General features: G+C 46.5%; 1 protein-coding gene across 12 annotated transcripts in view; it reads left to right on the forward strand.

The window, feature by feature from the left end:
• Positions 1-15,217, forward strand: part of LOC147186150 (ELKS/Rab6-interacting/CAST family member 1-like) — a 54,403-nt gene that overhangs the window by 37,572 nt on the left and 1,614 nt on the right. For 8 of the 12 annotated variants that reach the window (XM_086103016.1, XM_086103008.1, XM_086103010.1 and 5 more), the window contains 3 exons: positions 5,055-5,202; positions 8,442-8,549; positions 11,740-11,928. In XM_086103016.1, coding sequence (XP_085959142.1) covers positions 5,055-5,202; positions 8,442-8,549; positions 11,740-11,928 — 445 coding nt within the window. Of the gene's footprint in view, positions 1-5,054; positions 5,203-8,441; positions 8,550-8,648; positions 8,729-11,739; positions 11,929-15,217 lie in introns of those variants that run through there. The other 4 variants (XR_015099194.1, XR_015099195.1, XR_015099196.1 and 1 more) reach the window with 1 other exon arrangement.

The following is a 15,217-nucleotide window of genomic DNA, read 5'->3' on the forward strand; positions in this document are numbered from 1 at the left end:
AGGGAGCTTTTCCGTCTTTTACACTCGACACCCTTTTTAATTCCACTCGCTCACCTTTTCCAGTTGGCTCGACTGGTCCCAGTCATCTATCAAGTGTCCGGCATGCAACACAACCTTTAAAAGATGTTCCAGATTCATGTAAAGATGTAATCTGAAGAAAAGCGCACACACATTGAGACGACGTGGGGTGCATTTAATAAGCACAATTAAACAGGGTAAATATTAGCCTGCGGGGGAATTCATAACGATAATTCCAGACGTCCCACGTTTTTTTTATATGTAAAACGATCCCCTCAGCCGTCTTTTAAAATAGACCTCCAGTGGGAATTTAAAGGATTTATTTTTTATTTTTTACACGCGCAGCTGTGGTAGGAGTTGATCAGTTTGCCCGATAATGGCATTAAGCGGTTCAAAAGGAGCGAGCGAAAGAAGCAATGTTTTTTTTCCCCTCCCCCCTCGCTTTATTGAGTGCCTTCGCTTTGATGCCGCACATATGGCCAAACGGACAAATGTTTCACAAGACTCGCTGCGACGTGTCGTGTGGGTTTGTTCTTTCGGAGTGTAGCCAGTTACCGACTCCATTGGCGAGCTATGCAGTCGACTTAAAAAGTCTACATGCCCTCTAATCTTTTTTTCTGATATTAATCCTCCCCCTAAAAAAAATATATATATATATATCCATCCATCCATCCATTTTCCGAACCGCTTGATCCTCACTAGGGTCGCGGGGGGTGCTGGAGCCTATCCCAGCCGTCTCCGGGCAGTAGGCGGGGGACACCCTGAATCAGTTGCCAGCCAATCGCAGGGCACACAGAGACGAACAACCATCCACGCCCACACTCACACCTAGGGACAATTTAGAGCGTCCAATCAGCCTGCCATGCATGTTTTTGGAATGTGGGAGGAAACCGGAGTACCCGGAGAAAACCCACGCAGGCCTATAACCAATAGAATAAAGTTTTTCAGACAAAGTCGACAGCAGATTGTTGTCACATGGACTAGACAGCCAGCACTTGCCAGAAATTCCTCCAGCTCCTAAAATGCTGCATTCGAAGCCTTTATTGAAAAGTTGTGTCCAGTTCTTGGGAGGTTCCACTGGGTCGTGAATGCCTCTGGAAATTCTTTCATACCCTCCTTCTGACTGATACCACCGAGACCCATCCGATTCTATGGAAACCTGTCAGGAAAAGCCTTCTAGAACAGCCAAAGTTAAAGGCAGGTGTGCACACTTTTGCAACCACTTATTCTCTCTTAAAAAATGTTTTCTTTTTCAACTTCCCCTCTTGAAAAAATGAGTTCTGCAGATCAGAGGTCACATTAGTCGTGGGAAAACTTTTTTTTTTTTTTTAATGGGAATATCCTGGCACTTAAAACGCGGCTATGTCGACGTTTTGCATCCACCGTATTTACATTCGGGGACATTAAGGATGCCTGGGAGGAATTAGTGAAAGGGATTAATTTGAATCCTTGCGCATCAAGTAGATCGTGGCTCAGGTGCGTGTATGGATTTGTGCTTGGCGGCCAGCTGTGGGTCCTGCATCTCATTACCCTCGTTTCCATCTTCCATATTTCTCCTCTCCCGCTGAGAGTGCCGTGCGCTTGCTTTTACTTCTGTGTTTTATTAGCTGCAGTATGAAAAGCACACACCCCCATCGGCCATGCGCGTCACCTGTGCCCTCGCCCGTGCTCTTGCAAACTCATCAGGCGCCACGTCAAAGTAAGCGACGCTCCTCCCGCCCGCCGCTTTCATTTTTCCAAACCGCCGCCGCCGCTCTGACCTCAGCCTCGCGTTCAGGTGGTCGCATCCCCCTCGGCGCGCACAGCTGCGCTCTGTTATCCGGCGCCGGGGTTTCTCACCGACGCATCCCCGCGCCCGCCGTCAAGGTTATTTCCTTGAGGTGGGGGACTTTTTCAGACCCCGAAAGTGAAAGTCTGCTGAATATTCGGTGTTGTTGTTTCGTGTCCGACCGGGCTGATCAGTTACAGTGAAGTCGAAGTCGCAATAAAGCTCATTTTCAAGAAAAACAGAACGGCGAGCCAGACAACGATGCTTCCAGGGAGTCGGGTCGATCTAAAAATATTCAATGAAGAATTTGGCGGGTATGAGAGATGAAAATGAGATATTTGTATAAAATGCTGTCGAACAAATAATCGTTCAAAATTTGCACAGACTGAGAGCTATGAAATATTTGTGGCTAAAACGAGTCCCTCCCTCACTATTTAAGAACTTGAGCGCCTTCATTCGCATCAACAATTACGTGATATACATTTAAGCTACCGAGCCAAGCCTTGAACCCAATTACGTATCTTCTCTTCAGCTGGGACGCTAGAGCGCCTTGTTGTTGGCAGTAAGTACCTGCATGTCATGGAGAGAAAGGCGGAAAGATGAGAGGAAGGAAAAGAAAATCAAGAAAAAGCCCAGCGTGACACCCAATTGGTGGACATGGGCTTCGCACAGGTGTGGACTCTTTAGAGCGCCTCGTTGTCCCAGCAGAAGAAAGATGCCCGCCAAAGCAGATCATTGTAATTGGAATTTTTGATGGACAGTTGACAGCGGAGCAGGGCAGGGTTTCAGCACATTCAGCAAACATTTTTTCAGGATTTTACATTCGTAGTTTTATATTCTTGGCGATATATCAATTTTTTTAACCATTCAAATTTGGCAGGTTTGTTTATTTTCACTTTACATTGATTAAAAAAATCAAATTGGGTCATCCAATTCCACGACACACGTGAAACATATTCTCTTTTGCTGCTTCTACTGTATCTCCACATGACGACATGGATGTTGACCTCCCTTTACGAAAACGAGCCCGTAACCACAAATTCCTTCGGGGGCTTTTTAGAGTGGTGCGCCCACAGCAAACGTCATCGAAAACACCGGAGTGCTGCTTTATTGCACGGCGTTATATAGTCGCAAAGAGCGAGAGGGGATTCTTTTTTAACAGAGCCTTGTGTTTGTCCTACCCGGAGACTGGCCAATGTCACGCCGCGTGGACTCGAACTCATTCTCGCCCAAATGTAAAGTAACCCACAGGGAGGTGCGCTATCATAACTGCAGCCATCGAACCCTCTCTTGATTACACACACACACACCGTCGTGTGGCAGCGTCGGAGGAGATAAGGCAGCTCGCGTTGGAAGCCGCCCTCGCCTTTGGTATCTAGCGGTCGCCGTTCGCCGTCACCGATACAACGAGAGGCTCTAAGTGGTTTTAGGAAGGAGATGGGTGCGTGCGGGGTGGGAGGGGGGGCGGAGGTCATGTGCCTGCTGCGCTTGTGCGCGTCTGCTTACTATCTGCCTTGCCGCCGCCGCGGTGACATCATGGCGCGCGACCGCCAAACGGCGGAAAGACTGCCTCTTGTCTCTTTTGCTCGCGGAGAGGGCGAGCGATAGGAGTGATGGAGGATCGGTGAAGGTGAAAGAGATGGGGGGGTTGTACACGGATACCGCGGGAGGCCCACCATGAGGACATCTGGAATAAATCTATAAGAATCATTTTATCACCCTGGTTTAAAAGCGTTGCAAGCAAACAGGTAACTCTCAAATTGTGTTTAAAACGAGACGTCCTGTTCTGGTGAAATTCATGTCCCACGAGTCCTTTTTTGCGTTGAGACAGTTTTCCAGCATTTCCCTTTTTCCACATTTTACGTTCCAGCCTCATCCCGAAATAGAATGATTTATTTTTTTTTGCCGAATTTCCTCTCAACGCAACGCCTGAGATTCACCCCGAAGAGTTCCACGTTTTGTCTCATCAGACCACAGAATCGTCTTTCTCCTGGTCTGAGAGTCCTTCGGGTGCCTTTTTGGCAAACTCCAGGCGGGCTGTCATGCGTCGTTCACGAGGGGGAGTGGCTTCCGTCTGGCCGCTCGACCATACAGACGTGATTGGTGGAGTGATGTCGAGGTGGGCGCCCTTCCGGAAGGTTCTCCTCTCTCCAAAGAGGACTGCTGAACCTCTGACGGAATGATGACGGAGTTTAGACAGGCAGCATATAAATACACACAAATATGGTTTATTTGCAGTTTGAGTTGCTTATACGTGCTAACGTTAATATATTATAAATTGCCCAAGGTGTTTTTGGGGCCGGGGGGGATTTTCACAGTCGGGCTTCAAGTTTCTACCGTCCAGAGAAATTTAAGAACCATTCCTATACATTCACAGTTGATGGTTTCGTAAACGGAAAACCAACTAATCATCAGGAGGATTGATCCATCAATCGTGGCGGGAGCGTGTCCAGCTCCCGTCTGGCTAATGAGCGCCGCGGCACAGATGCATGATGGGACACTGACAGTGTGGTCAGCGAGGTTGACCGAAGAATCCGTGGGCCCTCGCCCAGGCGAAACGTGTAATCTGTCTTCATTTAGACGCTCTTCATCGCCGCATTCCATCGCCGCCGCAGCCACGCACGCCCTGGCGCGTGTTCCAAATTGAACACACCAAAAAAAAAAAAAAAAATTGCCAAAAAAACCCCCCCGGAGAAATAAGACGCATGACTTTGCAGCACAGGGCGAATTGTGGGAGGATTCCGATAATTGCACGTCCGCGTTTTGAGGCTTTTGTCTTCATACATGCAAATCTGTCTGATTTATATGTTGCGGCCACGCAAAGAAAAGGGGAAACCGTTGAAGCGGGGGCCCCTGTAATCATCAAACCGAAGATTTGTTTGCTTCACTTGTTGACAGCGCATGTTTTGGATGCTTGGAGCCAATTAAAAGGCCGTAAACAGTCGACGCTGTGACAAATGTCTCTGAGTGAGCAGTTTTATATTTATGTTGCCTTGTGTCTTATTTTAAAGAACACATATGATTTTTTTTTTTTTTTAAAGCGCCGTCATGCAAAAGTTATAGCTTGGTTAGGTTTGGGCACGGAAAACATCCCTGACGTTGCACATTTGAATTTTAGTAACAAACAGTGGTCAAGTCCAGTTTGGCCGACCCCCCCACTCCCCCTTGCAAGAAATTCCCTTGACAATATGGACTCCTCACGTCACCATTAATCACCATCTTCCGTGACCCCGTGAGGTGTTCTTAACCCGAGTGTTTGTGTGCGCAGACAAGAGGCCCTGCTGGCCGCCATCAGCGAGAAGGACGCCAACATCGCCCTGCTGGAACTCTCCTCATCCAAGAAGAAGAAAACCCAGGAAGAGGTGGCGGCCCTGAAAAGGGAGAAAGACGGGCTGGTTCACGAGCTCAAACAGCAGGTGGGATTCCATCGCGGTCTTTCAATGCAGGCAGTTCGGAACATACACAAATTAACTCATTCAGTACCAGCCAATTCTAGACCAAGTCTGAAAAGACGTTTAAAAACGTCTGTGGGAGTGAATGAGTTAAGAATGGGGGTGGGGGGGGGGGGGGGATGTCGGGCTTGATATGAAAAAGGCTCCCCGGTGAGGTGTCAGCGACACGCGCAGCAAAGTAGACAAAATGCCCCCGCGTATCCGCGCGCTTCCGACCGCCGAGGGTAAATTTAGGACCGAGCTACCCCTCCTTGCCCGCGCCGCACTAACAAATCCCGCGACATTTTCATCCCATTTCCATGTTGATTTATCCTCGCACTTGCACGGAGTCAGCCCGTCACTCCGCTGGCGGATGTTGACAAAGTTAAACACACGCTGGGCAATCCAAAATGCCTTTGTGGCTTCCTCGCACACACAAAACGCGCAGAATTGGCCTCCTTCCGGGTCTCGTGAATTAAGCAGCCACACGTAGAACCACGCGCGCGCTTAACCACAAAAATCCATTTATAATACACGCTCTTCATATGCGGCATTCCGTTTTTCATCCAACATTCTTTCGGCAAGTGTGTGTGCGCACTGAAGGGTGTGAGCATCTCCACCCCTCCCCCTCCACCCTCACCCCTCTCTCTGTTCTCCCCCTTCTGGTCCGTCTCGCTGCCTGTCTTTTCCCTCTGTGGTATCATAATTTTCAGTCCCTCAATGATGGATCACAGCTGAGACTTCCTCAGTATTCCCGTCTGTGTATGTTTGCGTGAGCGCCGGTTGGGCCGACGGCGTATTTTTAGCTCCCACCTATTCCCTCAGTTCCTCCTCCCCTCTCCATGTGTGTGTAACTGTCACACGCGGATAAAGCGCCTGGACAGTTGTAAACCAGGATGAGTGAGTGAAAAAAAAAAATTGAGTTCATATTGCATCAAGTAACGATTAGATCGTTTTCCAAAGCAATATGGTGGGCTGAGTCTATTTTCTGGTCTTGTTGCGAGAGATAAAGAATTTAAATCTGTCCAAAGGAAGACATTGCGGTTATCGTAATCACACTTGGCTGCATTTTATGGCACGCAAAACACATTTGGTTGAGCTTTGCAGATTGCGCATGGCCTTCGTTGTTGTTCTGCACCTTTGTGGTCAAGGCCGGGCTCCGATATTGTGACATGATCCCTTCTTTTTTTATTTTTTTTATTTTTTGGAAAATGGGAAACGTCCAAAAGATGATTTGCTGCCTTTTAAGGTCACCGTAAAAATCATGTGTTTATTTCTCTGTCTCCGGTTGACTCTCTTTGTATCCTTTGTGACCCCTCTTGCTAACCACCGCAGGGGAAAAAAAAAAAGAGCTGCAATCAATTTTATTATTATAAGGAGACTTTGCCAATCAAAGTGACGCATTTTCTCATCATGCTAAGCAGAAATGGAGAGTCATCTTTTTTTTTTTTTTGGTCTCTATAGCGGGGCGGTGTATGAAATATTCATTTCATCTAACCATGACTCAGCATCTTGGCGCAGCGATAATTGTGTAGATTATCAAGCAAGCGAGGATACAATAATCTCATCTGTGATTCCCCGGAGCCTTATCACCCCCCCCCCCCCCCCCGTTTCATGACTCTGCATTTTTTTCTTTCCCTCGCTTCATTTGTTCCCCTCCGTTGTCCAGGACGGCGGCGAATAGCGGGAGAAAAGAAACAGGAGATTGTAGGAATGAAATCAATGGCGTGATGATTAGATTTGGAATGAACGGCAGAGCTGAGGTCAGCATCGGCGCTAATTAAAAAGACGTCGGCGAGAAAAGGAAAACCACGGACGGGTATTGGGGGGATGGAAGAGACTTGGAGTGGGCGGTGGAATCATTTCATTGCTTCTTCTCTTTTGTTGTGTGGCGTCACATCTATATTAGGTAGATTATATACATTTTTTTTTGTGTATGTGTGTCCGTGATTGTGGCGTCTGCGGCGACGTAGAGGAGACGATATGGAAATGAGGACATGTGTCGGAGCGGACGGAAGCAGGATAAGCGACGGCCAGCGTATTAGTCACAGATGCTAGCTCAAGAGTGAGAAGCCCAAGCCAGCCAAAAAGAGGTCGAAATACGATATCGTGTGTTTAGATGACCGTCTAAAAACATTTAGTTTAAGTCACAAAAATCCCCCTTCTTATTTAAACCCACAGTCGGTTGCCAGGTTCTTCAACTGGAACCGTGAAGCAATCAAGAATGTCGCTATTTTTCAGGTGTTACTTTTTCAATGATCGATTCATGTAGATGGTGGCGTGGCGTCGCTTTGGATTTGCGATCAGCACAGTTTTTGAGCAGAGGATAAGATTAGGCGCTGAATCTCCGCCTGTCACGTTGATGATGAGGGAGAGGAATGCCAACACATTCGCAGTGGGATAAATTTAGATGTGTTTATGTGTCGCGTCGGTTGGAGGAAGTGTGGTGTTGGGATTGTCAGTTCACAGAATGTATGACAACAACAAAATTTTTAAAAAATAATAATACTGATGTTCAACTCGAGCCAAAGCGGCGAGTTAGCATTGCTCACAGCACGTTCCATAGTTTTATTTCTGGGAGTAAATTTGTATTTTGTCATCAAAAGGCCTTTTTCCATCTTGTTTTTTGGTGTTTTATAGTTACAGGTGTCAAAACTCGGGCTCCACTGATATGGATATTTTGAGGTCGATGCAGATTTTAGGAAAGATCTTGATTACCGATTAAGCGGACGGTTAATTTAAAAAAAAAACATAATGCACAAAATATATTTGATACTATGCAAAAAAATAATAATAATGGGCAAAAAGCCTTTTGGCCGACGATTTTGACCGATTTTTGAAGGGCCATCGTCGGCCTTACTTTGTCATCTTTCCGATTCCGCAGACTCGCGACATGTATTTCACGTTGCCTCCCTCCCTCCCTCGCTCCTCCAAGGTCCTCCGTAAAGCTGGATTTACAGCCGTAACTTGGGAAGCAGAGCGGCAGAGGCGAGGAGATGGTTTTGTTTGCGGGGGGGTTGAAAAAGGATACGGGGCAGCGGAGGGCCGCTCAGGGAGTGGATGTGTTGAGAGGAACTCAGGAAGGAAGAGCGGAAGTGCAAAAGACAATGTGTGCGCCTATAATGTACATCATATGGTTCTTATGGCTTTAAAAGCTGCAGGATCACTTTAGGAAGGTTGTATTTTTTTATTTATGTTTTTTTTCTTTTCTTTTTTTTGTGCAGACTCAAAACAGGATGAAGCTGATGGCGGACAACTACGAGGACGAGCACCTGAAGGTGTCGTCCCCCAACGCCGAGCTGCCCAACAACCACAAGCCCTCGCCGGATCAGGTGCGTCATTCGTTGAGCGACGTCGCACCTCACGCCGACTTAGTTCCTGTGCTATACTAACCGCACCGCCGCTGCTCTCTTGGACTCACGCTGCTTCAGGACGATGAGGAGGGTATTTGGGCCTAGCGGGTCCTCCGCGTCCTCTTCTTTGTCTTTCGCTCACCGTTTTGTACAGAAGGGTGAGCAATCTCGACGCCGGCGTCCGGTGCTCATTGTGGCATTCCTCATCATGTCCGTCGTTGACCTCTCGCCCCCCCCCGCCCCTGGCATGCCACTGAATGCTGTTTTTGTGTTGCCCGGCTTTTGTGACATGCGCTCCATTCGCAGCCCGGCTCGGCCATCTCGTTCCTTTTCAGTTCACTTTTGTCATCCGTGTAGTCGTGAATCATCCCGGGCGGGTTCGTTTGTGTCCATCTATCAATCAGTAATTTGATTGCGTCGATAAAATGAAGAAAGGGAATAATCATATTGGTCCCTATCTACGACAGATACAGAATATTATTTTTTTTCCCAGAACCACAGGAATTTTTTTTTATAGTTTTCTATAGTAAATAGACTTTTCCCAAATTTCCGTAACATACCTAAATAACTCCCTGCTTATTAATTAACTAATTAATTATTTAAAGGTCATTGCCGATACGCATCAAAATCAGCCCCAGTTGATAATCGGACCATCCCGAATAGGTTTCGCTCAAACCTAACAATTTTTTTTCAAGCAACATTGTCACTCCAACATGAGAACATGAACAGAATCATAATCATAATAACCGTGCAGAAAAAAAACCAACACCTTCACTTTCATTTCTGTGAAATAGCCGAACCCTGAAATGCAACTGCGCTGAACCACAGGCTAGCTTTCATTCCAAGCGGGTGAAGAATTACGTCGAAATGAAGAAAATGAAACCTGCGCAGAGTTACATGGAGTTCGCTGCAACACATTAACTACGAATTAGCTCAATGCAGAAAAAGTGCATTTCCGTTTTTTTTTTTTTTTTTTTTTTTCCGGGCTGATGATTTAGTATCGGCCGCACAGTATCGGAGAATCGTTTCATCCCTACTTTCTACCAACTTGGGACACCGTCGACGTGGTCCCATTAATGAATTCGCACCTCAATGCTGAAGGAGGAAAGCAACGCCCCATCTCGTCTTTCGGCCGACGTCGCGTGTAAAGTCGTTGCGCGCACACACGCTCTCTCTACTCGGTGTTGCGAGGCAGGTAATTTGCCACAGCACATTACATCTGAACACTGAGTGCCTGTGTTCACGCCTGTATGCCGGTAGCATATTTGTCGAGGACGTTTTTTTTTACGGCTTTTTGCATTTTTAATGGTCTTTGCTAGCATTTGATGCGTCGCTGACGAAAGACAAGCCTGGAAATGTTTTCACCCCCCCATAATAGTACACTGTAGGACTTCATTTGTGAAATGTGTTTTTTTTGGGGGGGGGGGGGTCAAAACATGTCGGTGTGCTTCATATGTGCGGATTGAAACAAAAAAAAAATTCAACATTAACAATAAAAAGCAAATAAATTATGTGACCCACGGTCTTGGTATCCAGGCGGTCAATGAGCGGAATGTCTCTCGTTGGAGTTGCTTCACCTCGCGGTCAGGGTGCGGCAGGCCCCCCGGCACGGGAGACTAATAAAAAGCAACGCGCGCCACACACGAACACACATTTGTGACGCTCGCGCGCGGCGCCGTGGAAATATTTCTCCTCGGAGATGCTTTCATGGCGCAGTAATGCGCTCGTTTGATAGCGCGGCGGGCTCGTTAAACTGCCGCTGTTTGTAATAGCGGGGCGGTGTAATACAAGCAAAACACTCGTACTGTATATATACGAGCGATCGCCTTGAATAAAAGCGATACATTTCAACTGCCCCGACGCTAAATGAGCACCTGCGTTCAAACGTTGACCCGATAATGCCCAATTTCCCATTTGTTGTGAATTATTTGATCCGCCGCAGACCTGGAAAGTGTCAACCGTCATTCTTATTTTTATTTTTATCCCAACAAAGCACAAAGTGTGAGAACAGCTGTTGCGCATAAGCAGGGAGATTTGGTGATAGGCCGAACGTATAGCGGCGGTCACGCCTGGGTTCTTTGTTCTCGCTCCCTTTGAGGGAAACACGCAGCCTTTATTTCCTAATGGACTTTAATTGGCTGCAGGGGTGCTATTCATAGCCCCTCCGCCCCTAATGACTCTGACAATTGTATTTTCTGTCTCTGCATGCTTCATTATGCACCTACCTAAATTGTACATGCGCTTGAAAGGGGGTGAAGGTGGCTAACACGCCCCCCCCCCCCTTCCAAAAAAAAAAATCACGCTTGTGCGTCAGCGCACGTGCGTTCGGCGTCAGCCGCTAAACAAGACGCCGACTCGGAATGGGAAGTGACAGCTACTTTGATTTGCCGTCAGCTTCCATTTGGAGCCGGGGGGGGGGGGAGAATAATTTTCCCCTTTTCTTGACAAAAATGCAAACACAGATCCTATTTTATAGTCATTTCATTTGTCATTTATTTTGTTTCCAAGCGTTGTAGCTATCGAATGTCTTAAATCGGTTGTTTCAATGGTTAATTTAGTAACTGAATGGAAATTTATTTTTGGCTTATTTCGCATTCTGCACATAGAACGTGTGACTTTGAGTGTATGGGGCTTTCATTGGTGGACCGGTGAGTGACGTGGGTGTCAGCGAGTGAATACGCTGTTATGAACGGGCTCAACATTCGTCAGTCTGCGTGAAATTTGCTAATCATTTGGTGCTGATCCTGCAGCAACATTAGTCCGTGTGAATGGTTTTTTTTCCCCTGAAATTTTTTTATTTTAATCAAATTGCATATATTAATGAATTATTTCAGTCTAGTTGTTTTACCCTCCCGAGTCGCCACCACAACTGGGATCTCTGAAACCTTTTATGGGACACAAACGCTCGCTAAAGAATGGGAGTTGTATTCTTGCTTTTACTGACTTCACACAACTGTAAAACTGCCTTGTAAACATTTTACGCCAATATGTGGAAACTGGAAGCAACACAAAGCAGGCAACAGAGGAGATGTAAGACGTTTTTTTCCCGCTCGCTAACCGTAAGGGATCCAAATCCGCAGCACAGCTGAACAATTTTGAAAAAAATTATCTCCAAATAATGGTCACATTCTTTTTTTAATGTCATTAAAAACGACTCTTCTTTCCTCAGATTCTCTCTCCTCTCCTGGATCTGGACCAGAACCGTAGTAAGCTGAAGTTGTACATCAGTCACCTGACCTCCTTGTGTCAGGAGCGAGACCCCGTCATTCTGCAAGACTTCGCCCCGCCGCCTGCCTACCACCGCGCCGACTCCGCCGCCACCTGGCGCGCGCAACTGCACGGCATGACGCACCAACAGGTGGGCGCTCCAGTACAGATTGATATTTTGAAGTGCATTATCGCCGGTGATTTCATTCTGGGGGCATCGAAACACACTTCAGCCGATGGGTAGTAAAATTCACAACTCACATTCACAAGCTCATGCGCGTAGTTTTAACGTGAACCCAGAAACCACATGCTGCTACCCCCCCCCCCCCCCCAAATGCCATTATTACCGCACTGTAAAATCCTGCTACAAATACCGTGTGTGTGGAGGGGCGGGGTGGGGGTAAAAGGCACACCCTGGCATGCTCTTGGCGCCTCCCTTGACTTTATTGAAGAGATTTACTTGGGCAGGTCACCTGGCGACAAGTGGCTGGCTGCAGAACAATCCCGCGTCCATACCGTTTCATTTAGCACAGGTTCAACCCTAAGTTTTTTTAAATAGATCATTGGCAGCAGGATCACAGCTAGTTGGGTTGTGGAGCATTTATTTGACTGCCGAAGCTGTCATCGGGGAGAGGCAAGGGGAGATTGAAAATAAAAAGGGCACATATGAAAGCATCTTTTTCAGTCTCGACCATTTGTTTAGCATCGAGAAAGAAAAACAACAACAACAAAAAATGTCCCACCCGCGTCTCAACTCGAACTCATTTCCACACAATAGCCGCAGCCATGCGTCACTCGGCGGCTATTTCTTTCTTTCTTGATTGATGGATTTTTTTTTTTTTTTAAACGACCGCGGCGCCTTTGCAATCACAACAACACATCGCGTCGTCGAGGCGGCTTCCCGCTGGCGTTTGTCGCCGTTGCCCGCGGTTATCGCGAGGCAGCGAGCACGCATGCATCCCAAAAAAAAAATGCAAAACTGGGAGCTCTTTCTCTGCCAATAATAAGAATAATAATAAGCGTCACGGCTGAACGACGTCTCTAATGAGCACAGCGGAGACTCGGACCTGCGCCCCTGGCCGAAGCCAAAGCGTGCAGGTTGCCTCACTGCCCGTGTTTTGTTGTCGCTGGAAAAAAAATTAATGAACTGTTTTATTGTCCTTTATGAATCCCGAGTGCGTTGTCGTCTAATTTTGTCTGTCCCAAAAGAAGAAGAAGAGAAAAAAAATGTGCCTCTTCCTATTTACAATCGGACAATTACAGTATGCGCATGACATTGTCCAAAAGCAACAAGAGCTTCTTTTTGTATACATGCTAGCTAGCTTACATGTCCTCAAAGGACAGACAAAAAAAAAAGATGTCAAATATAACAAACCAAAATAAAACACTACAATTCTGCTTGTCGAGGTATTAAATGAACATGTTTATTATCCCGGTGGTGGGAAAATCACACTTTGCACCGTCTCGGAGCGACGCCATGTTTGTTTTTTTTAGCGTCCCGCCAAGCCCCCCCCCGCCCCCTCCCCAGACTGGCAGACGTCAGCGTGAGATGAGCGATACAAAAACAGGACAGGGCGGCGGCGGAACCTTTTCCAACATGGCTGCTGATAATGCAGGATGGAACATTTTGCAGTCTCCCTCCTACGCGACGGCGGCGGCGGCGGCGAAACGCCCAACATGTTTTTTTGTTTTGTTTTGTTTTGTTTACATCTCTCTTGAATTATTCATTGGAATATTACCGTATTTGCCTAATCTCATTTCCGACTCACTTGAGCCTCCTTTCCACGGAGATATGATATTAAACAGCAATTATCACATTAAGTTGAATCACCCTCCGCACATAAACAAACAGTTGTGTTTGTCTTCGGCTTTTACGGCTGGAAGAAGTACAGTTACCCCCCCATGCTCCCAACCCCACGGAGTACTTTTTTTCACCAGGCAGCCGCATCGCTTGGGCATCACGATATTGGAATTTAGTGTCAGTTCTTCCTGGCCGAAATGGTCAGCTTGCGAGCATCTCTTAAGTTGAATGTAAACCAACAACTGCGGTTTTCTGACAGCTGTTCGTGGGCCTCGTCTAGCTGGAGAATCGAAACGGTGCCATTGTATTGTTGGATATAATTTGGTTGGTGGAATTTGAGATCAGAGATCGTACGTGAAAGTTCAATGTAAATATTTAAAGACTAAATGCTAATTTATAGTGATTAAATGTACCGTGCGAAAGATTCACTGAATTAAATACAGTTTTTTTAGAGATGGGCAAGTATCGATTCCGGGGTATCGGTGCCGTTGCCAGACTTATTTTAAGGTAACGATACTCGAGGAGGCTGCCGATACTTAAGACGGACAAAATCTGACATGCGATAGTTTGACACATCGGCGAATCGTCGTTGTCTTCGGAAAGACAGGGCTTTTGTTTTTTCTCGGTGTGGGAATTGGATTGGTATCGGTCCTCAGTATCGACGAATACTCCTGAGTCACTATTTGACTTTTGAAATTCAGTACGGTTCTTTGCTTTGTTTTGTTTTTTTTAATAAACAATTAAGAATACAGTTCAGTTGTATTTCACTTTTAAGCCATTACAATACAGATACAGAGTAAAATCAGCTGATTTTTGATGAACGCCTTGATGACGTTCATGTTCTTATATCATCAGTAATACGTTTGTTTGTGTTCCACCCTGCAGACGTTCAATGTTCACACACACACACGCATTTCTCGCTTCGTTCCTACTCTGATAACCGTTGGTGCGCATACATTCATATATATATATATATATATATATATATATATATATATCGTGTGTGTGCACAGTTGATAATCCATCACGATAATGGCGCTTTAATGGCTGTAGTAAAAAAATCATCCTCTCCAACGTAACACACTCTCGCACACATATCTTGGCTCTTTATCTGCGCTTTTCATCCCTGCTCGCTTGCCGCGGTATCACGAAGAGACGGTCACCTTCATCATCATAAGGAGACAAAGAAGAAACTCGAGGGGTGCGAACGTGGTTGATTTCCTTTTGTGCTTTCTTAAGGGGCATCGTGGGATGCGTCCTCGCCATTTCTAAACGTCGTGTCTCGAGCGTCGGCCGGGTGAAGGTTGCGAGAGGCAGAAGACGATAGGCAGCAGGCGTTGGGTCTTTATCTGCGCCCGATCTAATCTTTACGGCCGTGTTTTTTCTGCGGGATTGCCGCCGAAGCCGTCGAGCGCTTTAAAAATTGGGAAATGTTTTGTTAGTTTGCTGATGCAACACCGCAAGACGTGACCGTGCAGATTGGACATGACCTTTTTAGATCTATTTAGGTCAAGCGACACATACGCAGGTGTCCGTTACAAATTTTCCCACATAAGGGCCATCGTTAGGTCGATTATTTTTTTTTTTTATGACTTCAAAGAAAAGTTGAGATGCATTACAGATGAATTCATTACTTGTC

The sequence above is a fragment of the Hippocampus guttulatus genome, chromosome 22, assembly GCF_054856545.1.
Source record: "Hippocampus guttulatus isolate MCC_2025c chromosome 22, RoL_Hgut_1.0, whole genome shotgun sequence".
NCBI classification, from domain to species: domain Eukaryota; kingdom Metazoa; phylum Chordata; class Actinopteri; order Syngnathiformes; family Syngnathidae; genus Hippocampus; species Hippocampus guttulatus.